Source organism: Sinocyclocheilus rhinocerous, unplaced genomic scaffold (genome assembly GCF_001515625.1).
Source record: "Sinocyclocheilus rhinocerous isolate Xijiao unplaced genomic scaffold, SAMN03320098_v1.1 scaffold3609, whole genome shotgun sequence".
NCBI lineage: Eukaryota > Metazoa > Chordata > Actinopteri > Cypriniformes > Cyprinidae > Sinocyclocheilus > Sinocyclocheilus rhinocerous.
This window is the reverse complement of record NW_015641122.1, coordinates 59,351-77,063: the sequence shown is the minus strand read 5'-3', so window position 1 is coordinate 77,063 and position 17,713 is coordinate 59,351. Positions and strand designations below refer to the sequence as shown.

At 40.1% G+C, this 17,713-nt stretch overlaps 1 protein-coding gene across 1 annotated transcript in view; it reads right to left on the bottom strand.

Annotated features, from left to right (window-relative positions):
* LOC107754719 (noelin-2-like) overlaps positions 1-16,957 on the bottom strand; it is a 29,244-nt gene extending 12,287 nt beyond the window's left edge. The window contains exons 1-2 of the mRNA XM_016571289.1: positions 16,569-16,957; positions 2,279-2,428 (exon numbers count right to left, since the gene is read on the bottom strand). Of these exons, the coding sequence (XP_016426775.1) occupies positions 2,279-2,428; positions 16,569-16,712 (294 nt within the window). The 5' untranslated portion in view covers positions 16,713-16,957. The remainder of the gene's footprint in view (positions 1-2,278; positions 2,429-16,568) is intronic.
* Positions 16,958-17,713: the final 756 nt, after the last annotated feature.

Sequence of the window (17,713 nt, the reverse complement as noted above, 5' to 3'; positions counted from 1 at the left end):
CCCGGAAAACAAATGCTGTAGTCCAAACGAGCCGTTCGTTGTAGTTCTTGAAAAGGGATTTTTTAAAAACTAAATATCTCCCTTTGGAGTGGACTTTGAGATTTGTAACTTTCTAGATCTTTTGTATGCCCAAACATACACACTACACACTGACTAAAATTAAAAAAGTGAAAAAGCATAATAGGACCCCTTTAAGGTAGAGTTTGTGCAGGATTTATTAAAGGGATAGTTCACAAAAAAAATAAAAAAAATAATTCTCAAAATTACTTATGTCATGTATGACTTACATAATAGGACCCCTTTAAGGTAGAGTTTGTGCAGGATTTATTAAAGGGATAGTTCACAAAAAAAATAAAATAAATAATTCTCAAAATTACTTATGTCATGTATGACTTACTTTCTTCTGTGGAACACAAAGAAGATATTTTGCAGATGTTTCAGCTGTTTCTGTCCATACAATATTACAGAAGTCAGTGGGGTCCAAAACTTTCAAGATCTAAAAAGGATCACAATCACTTTGTATGATGAACAGATTGATCTTTTATTCACTCTTGAATCAAATCAAAATATTGATTAACATTCATATACAGATGACACAGACGACATCAAATATGGTGACAAATTTCAAACATCGGTGATTTTCGGACAAGTGACTTGATGTTAGTTGACGCTTAAGGTTCCTATTTGATGTAGTTTCTGTACACTTATGTTAATCATTGTTTTGATTTGATTTGAGAGTGAATAAATACTTACATTTTAGTATTTTAATCACACAAAGAGATTGTATCACTTCAGAAGACCAGTCAAATAGATTAATTTTGTTACCTTTGTGTCCTTTTTGGAGCCTGAAAGTTTTGGACCCCAATGACTTTCATAATACAGACAAAAACAGCTGAAGCGTTTTTCAAAATGTTTCTTAATAGAACGTTTCAAACAACATGAGGCTAATAAAATGATTTTCATTTTTGGGTGAACTATTCCTTTAATGCAGAGTTTGTGGCAGAATTTGAATCACAGTTATATTGTGGTAGATTGGCATGACTGTGAGTCATGTGCCTTATTGACTTATTCTGTCTGGAGTCCCAGATTTGTCTTCTCAGGATTCCCTCTCCAAACTGCTTTAATTTCAGCATCTATTTCTCTGCTTCTCTCTTCATCTCTGCCTCCATCAGCTGTGCTCATTAGTTAGTCAAACAGCTGCTTCCCATTGTAGTGTGATTCCAATGCTCTCTGATTCAGTGAGCGTGATGTTGATGGGGACGTGTGTTTCTTAATGGGCTGCTGTTCACAGATGAGGCTGGAAACCACTGAGGGCTTGGTGAGGAATGAGGAAATGGGGGCCAGTCAACTGGCTGAGAGTCCAACAATCTATTTATGCCAACACTCTGCATTTAACTGCCAATCGCTTGAACTGTGCATATCAGAAGACTCAATATCCAGCCATTTCTTTGTAGCAAAACACCTCTCTCTCCTTGATTTCTTTTTATGATTAAATTTCTCTCCCTCACCTTACATATGGAAAAGAACATGAAATTATATTACGTGTTGGATACTGCAACTGGTTGACCAGCTTCATCAGCCAAGTTAACAGGGTTGAGTTCCACCAAACAGACCAGCACAAAACCACCACTAGCCAGCATAATCCTGTCTGAACCAGCATGGAAATTCATGCTGATCTAATATAGTCTTTTTAGCAGGGCTTCCAATTCCCCATCTCTTTCCTTGTTTATCTTTTACTTCACAACAGGTCAGTAAGTGGTCAGTTGGATTTAATAGGGCTTAATAGAGTCTTTTGTGTTCCTGAAAGAAATGTATGACACAGACTTCGAAAGACATTCTGTCATCATCATTTACTCACATGTGGAGTCTGAATTTTCATTTTTCTGCTCCTTTAAACAGGGTCTCAATGTGAATCTGGGGCTTTTAGTAAAGCCCTGTGCATTGTGTGTTCCATTTCCTAATTTAGGAGGTACTTTACCTTTTTTCCAGTTGTTCTTTGCCTGGTCTTAGTCTAATGAGCACGATTAGGAAAAAAATCAAAACATCCTAACAGCTTAGCAGAATGAATCCAATTTCACAGCAGTATTTAGGACGCGTTCCTCTTTTAGGCGGTTGCTTGCATCATGTACTTTCACAAACTTTCTCTAATGGGGAAAAGTATTTTGTAATGTTTGGGATTCATGTTTAATGACTGCGTAATATGTACGAAACATTACTTGGTTTAGGATTAGCGCATGTCATTTAGTAGGTTATTGTGCATGTAAGAGACTAATGTCACCTTCTCCATAAGCTGACGGAGCTGTCTGCTGCGTGGGTCTCGATTACACATGTTCTGTGCTGGAGCCACAACTGTGCAGATACATTTCCCATCTGCATCCTGTGCCGAGCTGTAGATCTGCCAGCCCTCCTCTGGGCTCGGATACAGGGCCTGCATAGAGAAAGAGATAGAGAGATGAAAAAAAAGAGATAGCGAAAGATGCATGGAGAGACAGAGCAATATGCATGAGCAGAATAGAATGTGGCATCTGTGAGAGGAGGACGTTTTGATCAGCTTAGACACTTGGAGGAAATAGAGCTGCTTTGGATCGATAAAGCTGCTTTTTCATGGGGGGTGGAGTCAGGAGATGGATGTCTTGAAACAATGTACAGGCTCAAATGCGCGCGCGCACACACACACACACACACACACACAGAGATGTTTGCTTTTTTATCATAGTGGGGATTTTCCATTGACTTCTACTGTTTTTATACTGAGATCATAATGGTTTCTACCCATACTACAGAACTAAATCTCACACAAACCTTTCTGCTTTTTCATTAATGGAATAGTAAAAAGTTAAACTCAGTCCACAACATTTGTGGCATAATATTGAATATTAACCTTTCATTCTTTTCTTTAAAAAAAAGCAAACAGAGGTGATAGTGAGGTATTTAATGGAAGTGAATGGGGCCAATTTTGACATAAAACAGAAATGTGAGGCTTATATTTTTATTAAGGCACTTACATTAATTCTTCTGTTAAAAATGCGTATTAATTTAGCTGTAAAGCTGTTTAAATCATTTTTATAGTTGGGTTTATGGTTTCGGCTTGGCAACAAGGTTGTAAATTTGGATATACACAATTAGAAATTGTTTATCTCATGTGGCTGTATTATTGAAACGGTGAATATTTGATTTTATGCTGACTGACCCCATTTACTTCCATTTTACATTAAGTGCCTCACTGTAGCCCAGGAAGGACAAGTGGAAATTAATGGTTGTGGTAATCAATATTGACACAAATGCTTTTGATTAAGCTTAACTTGTAGAGAACACAATTTGCTATGTTTAAGAAGCTGGTGATTTCAAGTTTTGCTAGGGCTGCACAATGGATCACATTTCAATTGTGATCATGATTTCTGCTTCTCTCTTGATTTATTAAGCAAAATCATCTGCAATATTTGCCTGCTGGCTATTTATCCTGAAAATTCTATTTTAATTTGGCATTTATGTTATCTTGCATTGGTAACAAGCCTCCACAAACTTTCTTGGTTGCGGTTGCCAGATTTCCAACTTTTACCCCAAATCAGAGCTTTCTGCATCATTTTCTGCTTTGTTTACTAAATCTTCCCAACCTGGCAACCATGCTCACTCTGCTTTACAGAAAATGCCCTGATGAGCTAAAAACACTGGCAAACAATTTGGAGATTAGCAATCTCTATTGAGATATTCTGCTCAAATAAAAGTGCAATACAGCCAGTCTGTTTTCTTTCACGTGGTTGTTTGCACTGTTTGCTGTAAATAAATCTGCGAGCAAACCATGCAAGTTGACATTCTCTTGATTTGTGCTTATGTGAAAGTGCAATAAATCTGATGAAATGTGAAAAAAATAAATGACAATAATTATGATTATATTTAATTGTGATTAACTGTTTAACCATTATTGATCAGCCCTAGATTTTGCTATCCTTAAAGACTAAAAGAAGAATAAAGCCAGATTGAAAAAGAACAACTGATGGTGTCATTAAAGATAGATAGCATTTACAAGAAAAAGGAGTGGCAATAAAATATTTCCTCCTGCTCTAACCTTCCCATTTTCATTGTCTCTTACCCTCTTCTGTGTTTTTCACTCTCACGCTTCACTCTCTCTCCCCCCACACTTCCCCGATCAGATTAAATGACCGAGTAGACAGAGAGACTATGTGATTGGAGAGTAAAGCAGCAGCCACCCCATGAGCTCACTGTCACATCCCGTCACTCCTGCCAATCCCTGCCACTCTCTGTTCTCTCTCTGTCTCCTTCACTTTTTCACTCCCTCAACATCGCTCCTTTTCTTCCACAGTCTGTCCTCTTCTCACCTTCCTATCGTTCTCATCTGTTCCTTTTTCCTGTGTCTTCAGCTCTGTTCGTCCCTGAGCAATCTCTCACTCTCTCGCTCACTCAATTTAATTCAAATTACGGCAATTCAATTCAATAATGCTTTATTAGCCTGCCAGGCAAATGTAATTTCACAAACTCAAAAGGAATTGATTTGTAAATTTAGGTGCAGAGGCAATAAAAAATACAGGTTTCACAAATACAAATGATCACAATGAATGTTATTAATTTATTTGTATATCTCTTTTCACAATAAACATTGTTTCAAAGCAGCTTTACAAAAATCATACTGTTATGTCTACAGTGACTTGCATTGTTTTTCATTTTGATAGAACAATTTATGGCTCTATGAATGATGACATGCTCATGTTTCATAAATATGTGAAAATGTGAAAAAAAAAACATTTTTCTATTTGATAATTCACATATTTTGCTGACATTTATGCTGTAGTGCAATTTTATCATTTGATGAGTTTCTCTGATGAGTTTCTCTGTAAGCATCACAGAGATTTTGTTTGAGGAAAAATAACTTTAAGTGATTTTTATTTTGGGAAACAGCAAAGCCATGTTTTATCCTCTGCTTGTCTCTAATGGAAGCGTCTCCATGTGCTATACTCCCTTGAAAAACAACTCTGATTACATCAAGCCTTCTCGATTTCTGCGTTTTGGCTGTCAGTTGTGTTTCCTTCGACTTAAATTCTTTACTAGACAAGTAACGTGCAAATTTTCGATCCCTTTGAAGGACTGTATTCATTCGTTGTGGAGCTGCAATTTATTTGAACCATCTAATGGCGCTTATCTTTTCAATTTTATTGGTTTGTTGAATATTGAGATGCAGGCAAAAAATTGATTGTTGTTTTGATTAATTCTGGCTTAAGAACATTTCTCTCTCTGTATCTGTTTCTCCAATTTGTTCTCCATCCCTGTCTCTCCCCTTGAGCACATTTTCATTTAGGTAGCATGGGCTCCCTATTTTCAGTAACAACCTACCTTTCTCTCTCTCTCTCTCTCTCAAAAGAAACAAAACAATAGAAACAAACAAAACACAAAAACACGACAAAATGACATTAAAGATCAAAGGTCTAAAAATACACCAAACTGTTTTTTTGACCCAGTAGATTACAACACATAAAGTCTCCCATCTCATTCCGGAGAAGGTGCTTGCAAAGCCTGAAGGCATGAGAGACAGACACACATACGAGTGCTAACGCTCAACACACACACACACACACACACACACACACACACGCTTCTTGGTGGTTCAGATTCAGATTTGATAAGGCTGGTCTAGCTCAAAGTCATTAGCCTCATTCCTTCTGTTCATCTAACCTCTTGCTTGTATAGTTCATGCTGATTTGCATAAGAATGCCACATACTGTTATAAATGGCCTCTCTGGCCACTGTGCCATTTTCCTGTCCAGTCTGGCATTCAGCGGCTGTCAAATCTAGCAGGGTCCTCAGTTCCATTAGCAGTGATTTTCTGTGCTTCGTGTCACTATCATCAAACACGCATTAAGCAATGTTTAGCAGGTGTAACATCCTCACAGGAGTATATAACGGATGCTAACGCTCAACACACACACACACACACACACACACACACACACACGCTTCTTGGTGGTTCAGATTCAGATTTGATAAGGCTGGTCTAGCTCAAAGTCATTAGCCTCATTCCTTCTGTTCATCTAACCTCTTGCTTGTATAGTTCATGCTGATTTGCATAAGAATGCCACATACTGTTATAAATGGCCTCTCTGGCCACTGTGCCATTTTCCTGTCCAGTCTGGCATTCAGCGGCTGTCAAATCTAGCAGGGTCCTCAGTTCCATTAGCAGTGATTTTCTGTGCTTCGTGTCACTATCATCAAACACTCGCTGAAACTGCACTGCCATCCTGGATGGAATTTTCCCAGGTGAGCTGATACAGAAATCTAGCCTTCTCCACGAGATGAACACGGACAGGTCTGCCGGTTCGTCTCTGAAATGCCGTTCTCTGGCAGTCCGCTCCATTGACCTCTCGTAGCCGATGTGAGACTAGCCCAAACGTGTTTCGCCCTGGCCTGAAAGAATGCGGTCTTCAATTCCTGGTCGAGTGTATTACCACCCTAACATTTCATCATCAGTCTCATTCCCGTCCCGACAGACCTTCGGCTTAGTGTCTGAGCACGTCAGATACGGTTAGCGCCGAGCTCCTGCTCAATCTATACGCCAATCTGCCACCCGCAGCCCCTCAAGCGGATAAAACTGTCGCATCAATCATCGGTGCGGTACATGCACCTCACATGTTTAAACATCGGCGCGGCATGTGTGCCCATCCGATGGGTGGAACATATGAGCCAGGAGGCCAATGGGGAGCTGCGCTTTCGCATAAATATGCTTTCTGTTCATTAATGTTGCATAAATGTTGAGTTTTAATTTAAGAACTGATTAGAATCACCCCTGGACTCATTACCACCCACCAATTCATTCTGCTGTAATTTCCTCTCATCTACTCCTAATGGCAGAGTAGAGAACGGGGGGCACACAAAAACACACACCCCAAATCACGCACAGATGTGTGTAGCATCTCCCCTTTTTCAGATCTTCCCATCCTTTCCAGCATCTGTACTGCATGTGAGTGCATGTTACAGAATAGGCCAGTTATTTATGAACAAACAGGTCAGATGAAATGAGCCACGGTTTAATTAGTAATGGTTGAGCTGTCATCCGTAAACGCCAGGGTGAGTGTATCCGCATGAGTCTGTTTTTTGTTTTTTTTACTTCTCATTTGCATTTAACAGCCTGCAAACGATCAGTAGTGTGCAGTCTGTTTGCTGGCATTTACGAAGACAAGTGAGTAAATTAAGTTGCTGATCATATGTTGCGTATCCTAATCGGGAGCAACACGATAAGGCAGAAAGCAAGAAATGGTTCGTCTTCTATGTTCATTTTAGTTGTTGTCCTAACCTGCCGTGGTCATTGTAAGTGATGAGCAAGACATTTTGTCAGCTACTTGGTTTCTGCCGCTCTGACCAGGGTAAACCCTGTCTGCCGTGAAATCACATTGGTCCAAAATCCCTCTACACATCACTGGAAAATAAAGGTCATTTTTGTCCACATTTAAAAAGTTTTACACAAGAAAATCAATTGTAGTTTAGAAAAAACGTTTAAAATTACGTACATTTATGTGAGATAATTCCAGTCATATCTGTAGCCTAATAAAAGCTGTTTTATTTTTCATTAACCGGAATCACATGACTCACTTACACCTCTATTATTGGATGCAGTCACTTGTGGAATAAATTAATCATGGTTGACAACAATTATGTGGCTGACAGCTCTTCAAGTGTAGTCTGAAATATCGTAATTACAAGTTTCATGCACATGAATGAAATCCTATTTACGGGTGGGGAAACTCAGAATTCCAGATGATATACGAGTTGCTGGGTTGTGACATTGGAGGTTGCATTTCAATTTGAAACAGTGGAAACACTGATCCATAATATGCATAATATCATACAATATATATTTATTTATTTATATGTAAATGCCATATAATATAGTCTATACTGTGCATTAGTGAGTGGAAAGCAAGTATATAGTGAATTATAATTAATAATTTTGGAAGTTACTTTGCTGTATTTCACTAATTTTAAAGGTGTGTTGTGTGGAACAACTGATAGGCAACAAGTGTAAGGTTAATCACTCGACTTTAATAGTTTGCCTTGTCACACAAACATTTAGGTTTGATGCCATTTATATATGTAGAAGTGATAGAAATGAGTAATCTTCATTATTTTGAATTCAGATAGTTGGGTTAATTGTTTTGTTTAGGCTACATCTGTGTTGTTTCTGACTTGAATGTGTGACGTGTCACAATAACCAATGCCCAACTCTGAGGTACAAGTTTCTCAGGTGCTTTTGAAGGCAGCATTAATGCTTTTCTACAGTGGCATTCTACAGTTATTTTTGGTAATTTTATAATTAGGCTGCAACAATTCATAATTTATCAAATCAATAACTCATAATTAAAGTAATTAATCAGAATTATTATTATAATTGACAACAAATTAAATTGTGACTGTAATATGCAAGGAAAACATCCATCAGTCATGTCACTATACAGCTTTATAAATAAATAATGTATTTATATGGACAAAATGCATCTGGAAAACAGTGAAAATAGTAGAGTACACACACCAAGTTGCTGCGGGAAAAATGCAAAAATACAAAGCTGCCCAAAACATTAGAATGCTTTATATTAAACACTTCAGTTGTGTAAATAGACAGAGCACAAGGAGCGCAATAATTCCGACTAAAATATATATGTGCTAAAATATTTCTTGTTACAAATTCAATGTAAGTTTAAAATTCTACATGTAACACAATTGTATTTTTATTAGAGTTGTCACAGTAAAGGGACTATTGTAATGAACTATTGAATATAATTACTACTGTATGTTCAGATGAGTGAATAAGTGTGTTCCTCATGCTAGGTAACATTGAGTTTGTGATTTTGTTTAATTTAGTGATTTTAACTTCTGCTTTCGAATGGTAGGCAATTTGTTTTTGATTTAGAATGTAAAAATTGTTCATTTCTAACAAAGTTTGGATTTTTCCATCTGGTTAATCGATTAATCAAATAAATATTCAACAGATTAATAAATAACCGATTATTAAGTAACCGTTAGTTGAGGCCCTATTTGTCACATTGCGCAGCATTTTTAGCTTACAGAAAGATTTATTTTCACTGGAAAACTGTTTTGTTGTGCTTGGTCAGAACACTGTGAGAGCCTAAATTTGTTTTGAGCTCTGAACCATTAAAAGGATTAGAGCAGCATTGAGAGCAAAGACTGATGGGAGATCAGAAATCAATCTGGCACATTTCACTCTATAGGGATGACATCATGGCTAAATGGTGTCCTAGGCATCACAGAGGAATAATCGGCAAGTTGAGAGCCTAAACTGATGTCCCACAGGTCCAAGCTCACTTAACCAACACCTCCTTTGTACTCCAACACAAAAAACTGTCAAGTGAAAGGCATGGAAAAAAAAGCACACTGATAGCTTCACTGAGAGATCGAGAACAACAGACCAAAGGAGGAAAGAACCTGGTATGAGGGCAACAGATAACAAGATGTCGCAGCTAGTGTTTGTGTGAGTGGGAGAGAAAGAAACACCAACAACAACAACAAAAAAAAACAGAGAATGAGAGAGAGAGTAACAGCACTGAGTGAAAGCAGAGAGCTGCTGAGGGGGAAGATGCTGAGGTCTAATTTCAGACCTAGAGTGGCAATTTCTTACTCAGCCGAACCGCTGCCAAAGCCTGATACCAGCACCATTACGTGCCCAGCCCTCATTGTGAGCCCCACACACTGCTCGACCTTTACCAGCCTCGATCCTGCAGTCTGATCTTCAGCCCCGACTCGGTTGGAAACCATCACACACATCCCACACACTCCCTACTGAGGAGAAGCTACCCAGGTATCACTGTCCAATTGCGAAAATGGAAGGTGATCAATAGACACTGAGAGCAGGAAGTTAGGGTCACCTCCCCTCTCTGGGCTTCCTCTCACTCACCGTCGCCACTTCTGCTCATGATCTCCAACTGGCCTTTACTTTGAGGCCGCTATTAACACATTACGGAAAAGATTAACCAATTACAGTGGCACGCTTGGCCCCCGAGACGTCTGTGGGTTTGAAACTATAGACCGGTTTTCATTAGACCAATCTCTGAGCTTAGCACTGTAGTCTGGGCATAAATGAGATCGTAAATCTGTAGGCTCCATTTCATGAAAGTGACAGGAAGTCTATTAGAACTTTCGTAAAAAGCATGTGGGAGATGGCCACGAGTTGTTTTCTACAGAAAGACCTTTATTGATGCTCTGTGAACCCGGGTTTCCACAGTAACAAGGAGAGAGAAAATTGCCTTATTTTTCTCCTTAGATGTCCTTTAGTGTGTTTTTGTTTTTCTGAGCCTTTTTTTACCATTCTCTCTCTCTGTCTCTCTTTTTCATCAACATAAGGCTTTGGAGTGGAGCTTTGTGATTACATATTACCCTGAAGCCCAACATTGGCATCTGTCTCCACTTTAAACATGGATGTGAGCTTCTACCATGGCTCCGAGCGCTGCTTCTATTGTAACATACTTCCATAACACTCATGAACAACTTTAAATATCCAGAATCCTTGTAAAACACAGATGCTGATGCAAATTAACATAAATGTCCTGCATACACACAGTTGCTAGTCTTCCATCTCTAAGCTCTAAGACAGTGGTTCTCAATCAAATAAGAGAGACATGCAAAATATGCAGAGCGGTGGTACGCGAACACTGGAATTGAGAACCACTGTTCTAAGACAAAAATAGAGCAGCATAAAACTGGGGAACGAGATATTACTCTGTTTGCCCTCTGAGAACATTTAGATGCTCAATTTCCTACAGGCTAGCAATTTTGAGCATGGTATTGATAATGTGACTGAAATGTTGGAAGAGCTTCCACTCCAATAAGGTCCTGCTTCCTCAGATCTGCAAAGGTGCCAGTCAAGGGACTGACAGGGTCTTGTATCAATATGATTTACAGTTTCTTAACTACAGGAATATTAATATTTATGTGAAGGTTGCTCACAGTCCTTCATCTTGTCATCAAAGACATCATCCCTTGGTTTTTACAGACAAGGCTTAAGCCTAGTCCCAGACTAAAATGTAAGTTTGAGCCGTTTCAACTGAAAGAAACTCGCACTGATTGATCTTAAAATATGTCAGTGCCCTTGTTTTGTCTCAAGATGCACACCAGTAATGTTTTTTTTTAAAGGCACGGTTATAAAAATTACTTAAGTGTCCTAATTGAACTATGGCTTAATCCTGGTTTAGTCTAAGCCCTGTCTGTGAAACCCGGCCCAAGAGTAGTTTCCTGTTAAGCAGCACCTTTCTGAGGTGGAACCATGAGGTTTATATTACATCGAGAAAGCTTTTAGACATTAGCATTTACGTTCATCCGAATGGCGGTTGCTGGACTGCCATCTTAGCTTATTGGACCCCGTACGTTTTTAAGCTAATCACCTGAGCTGTAAATACATGTGAATAATCACTCTGGGGCTGCATCAAAATGATGTCATGACAGCGCTGATTGGCTGATTCACCACAATAACAAACACAGTCCCAAAACATTCACTAGCTGATATCCTGAGCTGTGACTCAAAAAAAACTAAAAACGTTTTAAGGTCCATTATATGCTTTTAAGAGTGCTCCAAATCAAAACTCTGCACTGACCAAACAGACTTTATTAAAATGAATATATGTGCTTGTAAATATAAATAAAAAAAATAAAGCTAATTTTGAATGACCGCAAATGGAGAAACACTTTTCACAGTCAGATGGTGTAACAGCATCTACCAACATGGGCTAACAAGGCTAATCAGCAACACTTTGACCTTTTGTATCAGCCCAAATAGTAAATAAACCTGAAGACTAAGGTGAGTTTGATTAGATGTCCCTTCAAGGCTGTAAATCTCAATGTTGTTATCTGTGGGTGTGTGTGGTGGTGACAGCAGCCAAAGTGGTTCAACCTCACTTTCTCATTTAGAGATTCCTGGTGGGCAGCAACAGCTGAGCAGAGCTGTGTTTTGGTGCTTTCCTAACAGACAGATCTGAGCCGCTCCAATGAAAGAAAAAAAAAAATTCCAAAGCTCACCATGATTCTAATTCCCACAGAGTCAGTAGAGTTTAGCAGAATGTTGTTTCTGGTGCTTATTTATGCATATCAGTTTCCATGACGTTCCTTTAATATTTTGGTCCAATGAAAATGAGAAACAGCAGCTGATATCAGCCACATGGGCCTGTGGCTTTGTTAAGCATTTGTGTTCATTACACATTTGTTGCAAATTGTCCTACGGCTTCTCACTCGCCTCGCATTTATTTCTCATAATCGAGGAGACAGTTACGTGTCAGACTCACCCCAGAACCAGCGGTATTTGCCACACATTCGCCTACACAAACATATAATAAAATCTTTACCCAGCAATCATTGCGGTATTGAGACATTCCTGTATACTTTCCATACCTACATGAGTTTTTTCCTCCTTATATGTGAAGTGTAACTTCAATTATAAGTAATGTGTAGCTTTCTAAAAAAAAATGTGACTTTGCCACGGTTTCAACATTTTTGAGTGTCTTAACATCAGTTACATGTTTAACCAATGGTGAGAATTTGGGGTGAGACTACCTGTTTGGATATTGGGATTAAATCAGGGTAGGGTAGAAGAGGCAGTAGGGATGTTTGGTAAAAAATGGAAAACGTGAAAAAGCATTTTAAAATTCTGTTTGGTATCACTAGTGTAGTGATGATCTTTACACGTGACAAGTTCACATGACTTAGCAGCTGAGCTGAGAAGGGCAAAAAAAGAGCAAGTGAAGCACGGTGTGATTGTTGCTCAGAGCTGATGGAATACGGCACACTTAAAGTGTAGCAGTGACATGACGGTAGACTGGACAGTCATGTAGGTCCTAGATCATCATGGCAGCATGGAAGACAAGTTGCTTTGAAGAGAAGAAAAGACATCCCTGCAGCCTGCTACGAGTCCATCAGTCACTCTGCTTCACGGACCACACCTCCATTCTCCAGCTCATTTCACATGATCACCTCATCTCAAGAACAGAGTGATGCATCTCTCTTTCCGACTGAGAGCAAGCTGCTTTTGAGATTAGATTTTGAGCCTTTACAAAGTCAGATCGCTTTGGATAGGTTCACACTTATCACAGAGAATAAATTAGTTTTTTAACGTATGCTAATTTCCCCTTGGTTTTTCCTTGAGGTGAAGTGAGGCAATGTTTTAAAGCGATTGCTTGAAATGAGATACCGGGGAGTTCACAAATGCTAATGTGTTTTGGGTAATGATGACTACCGATAGTGGAGCTTCAATGGGTGCCACTTTAGCTAAATAAATAAATGTCCTGAACAATTTTGGCTCATTTTCCAGTAGTTTCCACTTTGCAGGTATTTGAAATAGGCATTATCAAATTTCTGGAGCTTGCACCTAACCTGAGCTTTAGATTTGTGTGACATTCAGCACTGAACTGAGAATGCCTTTTAACCCTTTGACACGTACGATCACACCGGTGTGATCACTCTAGGCTGGTCCCTGAAGCGTACGATCACACCGGTGTGATTAGAACTTTCAGTGCGTCACGTCATCAACTGCTGAATTTAAATCTGCTTTCGCGCTTTCAGACGAGCTGAGCGCTTGTCATATTATCACAAATATAATATTCAGTGTTTTCTATAATGCTTATTTTAGGTTTCAGACATTTAAATACACAAGTACTAGCAAAACCATACATTTACAGTTTGTAAAATGCACGCTGATGTCTATGGAAACGGCAATAATGATCCTTACAAATATAATCTGACGACATGTTTTTATTGATATCATATACAGATTGTGTAGGTAACTATAAAGTTTACTCTGCTCTTCTCCCAGTTTACCGGAGACCTACTTTAACGTGTTTCTGGAGGAGAGGATGAATTTGCGTGTTGTAAATCCCACAGCTCGGATTCAGTGCGAACTAACATGGCGGCGCCCATCACCCGGTGTAGATAAACTAACACGGTCCATATAAAAGTGTTTAAACTACCAAATAGATTTAATTGCACATATTTCAGAATCGGAATATCAGATATTTCATAATATAGTGAGCATGTTTGTGAATATTTTGAATAAAACAGGAAAAACGAAATAAAAGCGATCCATGTGTCATACAGATCTATTTTGGCTGCGTTGTGTCACATGACAAGCATGACGCGTCGCCATGGAAACAATAAGGCGATACATTTTAAAATAACGGTCGCCTAAAAAAACTCACGCTGGGGGCTCAGCTAGAATATTTTAAACTCACGTGCGAAAGGGTTAAATGCCAATTCAGTTCTTAAATTGGAATTCAATTTAAACCGAAATTGCAAATAGGATGCAGAATTGCAATTGCAAGTTGCAAGTGTAAATTAAAATTAATTGAAATTCCTAAAGTTCATATGACTATAATTTTTAACTTGTAAAGCCAAATTTGTCAAGATAAACTTTGAATGTTGGCTTTACAGAGCAAAGTTGGAATGTTTTGAAAACAAATTTTAAAAACATTGAAGTTTTTTAAAGGTAGAATGATAGATAGATAAGGGTGAAAGACCCCTTCATTTCACAGAATTGCAGTTCAGTAAATTCCTCATCCTGTTATTCTGATTCAGTTTAAATTTACATTAATTGATTGAAAGGGAGCCAATTCTTCAATTCTGAATTTCCTGCTTGGCTTCCTCTCATTTACCCACATACCAAGCTTAACTCCTGGTGACTACATTTGGATAAATAGTACTCAAAGTGGACCGTCTTATGGCATGATCAGTGGGTGCACACGAGCACATGACTAGATGAATAATCTGGTTTGAAATGAAGCAGTGTTGGTGTTGACTGTAGAATTCCACATGTTAAACAGCTCTACAGAAAAGGAGCCTCCATCCCTATAGCTTTTAGCTTGTGGTGAGTAGTAACAGTCTTCCAAAGCGAGTGTGAACGTGTTAGACAAAGCTGTGATAGACAGTTTCTGCAGACTCCTCTTCAGTGTAGGCATCCTGACCGACCCAAATGACCCCTACAGCGTCTCCTCTCTCATCCAGATGGAGTGTCGTCCCTGGCCATAAGCTACGCCGGGTAAAGCTTTTATTGTGGGGCAGATGCTCAGATACTACACAGCAGATACCCCAGGCAGTCTCTTAACATTAATGATCCAGAAAACATTACAGGGATCACATCTCACTCTCCATTCACCCTCTTCCACCTACTCACACCTGGTCCCATTTTTCAATACCCAACATTTGGAAAACAAAAGCATACACACTCACACATGCAAGATAATTACTTACATTCTGGCAGAATTGTGAACGTTTAAATTTCAGCCAGTGCTTACTTAACCTTTTAAAGGGGTGGTTCACTGGGTTTTTTCTAGGCTTGATTGTGTTTATGGGGTACAGTCTAACATGTGATAATGCTTCGTTTTTTAAAAAACGCATTATTTTTCACATAATTTACCTTTATTCCACACCGCTCTGTCCCTTCTCTGAGAAACGGGCTGATGGTTTATCTGGGTTTGTGATGTCACGCACCCGGAAAGTAACTTGTTGTAGTCCCTACTAGCCGTTGTGGTAGGCATTAAACTGCCAGAATTTTAAAAGACGATATCTCCGTTTGCATTGAACTTTCAGCTTTGTAACTTTGCAGATATTGTTTATGCTCAAACAGCAACATTAGACACTAACTAACGTTAAAAAAAGTGAAATGAACCACCCCTTTAAGATATAACAAAGTGCTTAGCTCTAGAGCAGGGGTGTCAAACTCAGTTCCTGGAGGGCCGGAGCCCTGCAGAGTTTTGTTCCAACCCTGCTCCAACACACATTCCATGTAGTTTTCAAATAATCCTGAAGGACTTGAATAGTTGGATTAGGTGTGTTTAATTAGGGCTGAAACTAAACTCTGCAGGTTTCTGGCCCTCCAGGAATTGAGTTTGACACCCTTGCTCTAGAGTCTTATTTTGATTTTGTTCTTCTCATTCTGTTTTTACTGTAAATGTGACAGCTTTGACAGTGCCAAAGGCCCGGCCTCTCTCGCACAAGGCACTTAATTCTGTTATGGACAAGCGCACAGTTCACAAAAAAAAAAAAAAAGTACAGTGGATTTGATTAAAAAAGGAGAGCATGAGGGGGTGGGAAAAAGAGAAATGTTGCCTCTTTGGAAGAAAAGAGTTGGCTCAAATGCTATTAAAGTTTAACCTCATGTCTCGGTACCATCAGCAGGTGAGACACTGCCTCCCTGTCTCTATTTGACCTGAACATCAGTCATGATGTACTTAACTCCTCTCCCCCTGCCAAGTGAGGATATCCTCACAGGAGTCATGAATCTCACTGGGTATAACTTCCTCGTCTATCATCTCCCACTGAGAATCACTCACCCACACCAGCCATCAATTCCTCTGTAACCAACCCCCAAAGCCAGACACACATTCAATTTACCTGCCTCTTGCCCTGAAAATCCCCCTAAAAGCCTGTCTAGCAAATTTCTGAGGATTGTAACCACAGAAGAGTGTAACTATTCTAACACAAAAGGTCCTGACTTATTGGCTTATTCGGATGAGCAAACAGACACACCGAGAGATAAACAGACAGGAAGAGTAGAAAAGTGAAGGGTTACGCACACTGACGATCCTTTCTGAGGTGCCTGCGCGGGAGATGGTGGTTCCGTTAAGCCCCACCAGCGAGGGCAGCGTCTGGGACATCCAGTTGGTGACCATGGCCATGGTGCTGAGCACCGCGCCAATTTTCAGGAGCGGAACGCTCATGTCGTCCCTCGGCCAGCCACCTGGCCCTAGTGCCCCCCCACACTCCCTGGCGCCGGAGTCCAGATGCAGCGTGCAGGAATGGACACGAACCTGATGCACCCTCCTCCTCCCTCTCCTCCAGCCAAGGGACAGGCGGCTACACGTGTACACAAGAGTCTCAAAACCAGCTCACATGTACCAGATGCTCGCATCCGACGGCATCACAGCGATGCACGAAACACGTTATTCTTCAGCCGAAGAGCGACTGCCAGTGCCTGACTCGCACTCCTCCGCTCCCTCTCCCTCCCTTCTTTTCTCTCTCTCTCTCTCTCTCTTCGCGCTCTTTCAAGATGCCGTGCTGCGCATTGGCTGCATCTATCTCTCTCTTTCTCTCCCTTCCTCTTCCCTCCCCTCCCCTGTCTCTCTCCAGCCTTGTTCCACATCCATCCCTCTGTCTTCTTCCTCTCCTCTTGCTCCTCTTGATCCCTCTCTTTTGTGAGCACAAAAAAATCAGAGTCAGGGGAGATGCATACCCCCAGATCTTTGTGCAACAATCAGCTGTTTGAAGCCTTCGCTGTTTGAAGGGTTTGTCTTCCCTGGCACAGAGGCGGCTCACAGCTCGAGCTAAATTAGGATCTCTCTCCATGAGTGTATTGTTTGTATGTGCGTGAAGAAGAGGAGCTGTTCTCCTGGAGTGTTTAATGAGGAAGAGGATCAGGCGTTCCAGTCGGCGGCTTTCCCCTGACAGCTCATCAATCACATGTGCTTCTGACACTCCCTTAATCAAAGAGTAATGGGAAATCTGAATGCGGATGGGCACGGAGCTGGTGCTTGGCACTAACCAGAGCTGACTGCAGTCCATCAGCAGCCCAGCCATGCAGGCCACTCTCGCTCTCTCCCATCATCCCCAGCCTGAAGCCACATAAGTCACATAATTAAACGGATGAGCAGGGCCGTGCAGAGACCTTTGGAGGGGCAGGTGCTCAAAGTATAAAAGGGGCACATGGAGCATGGCTTTTAGG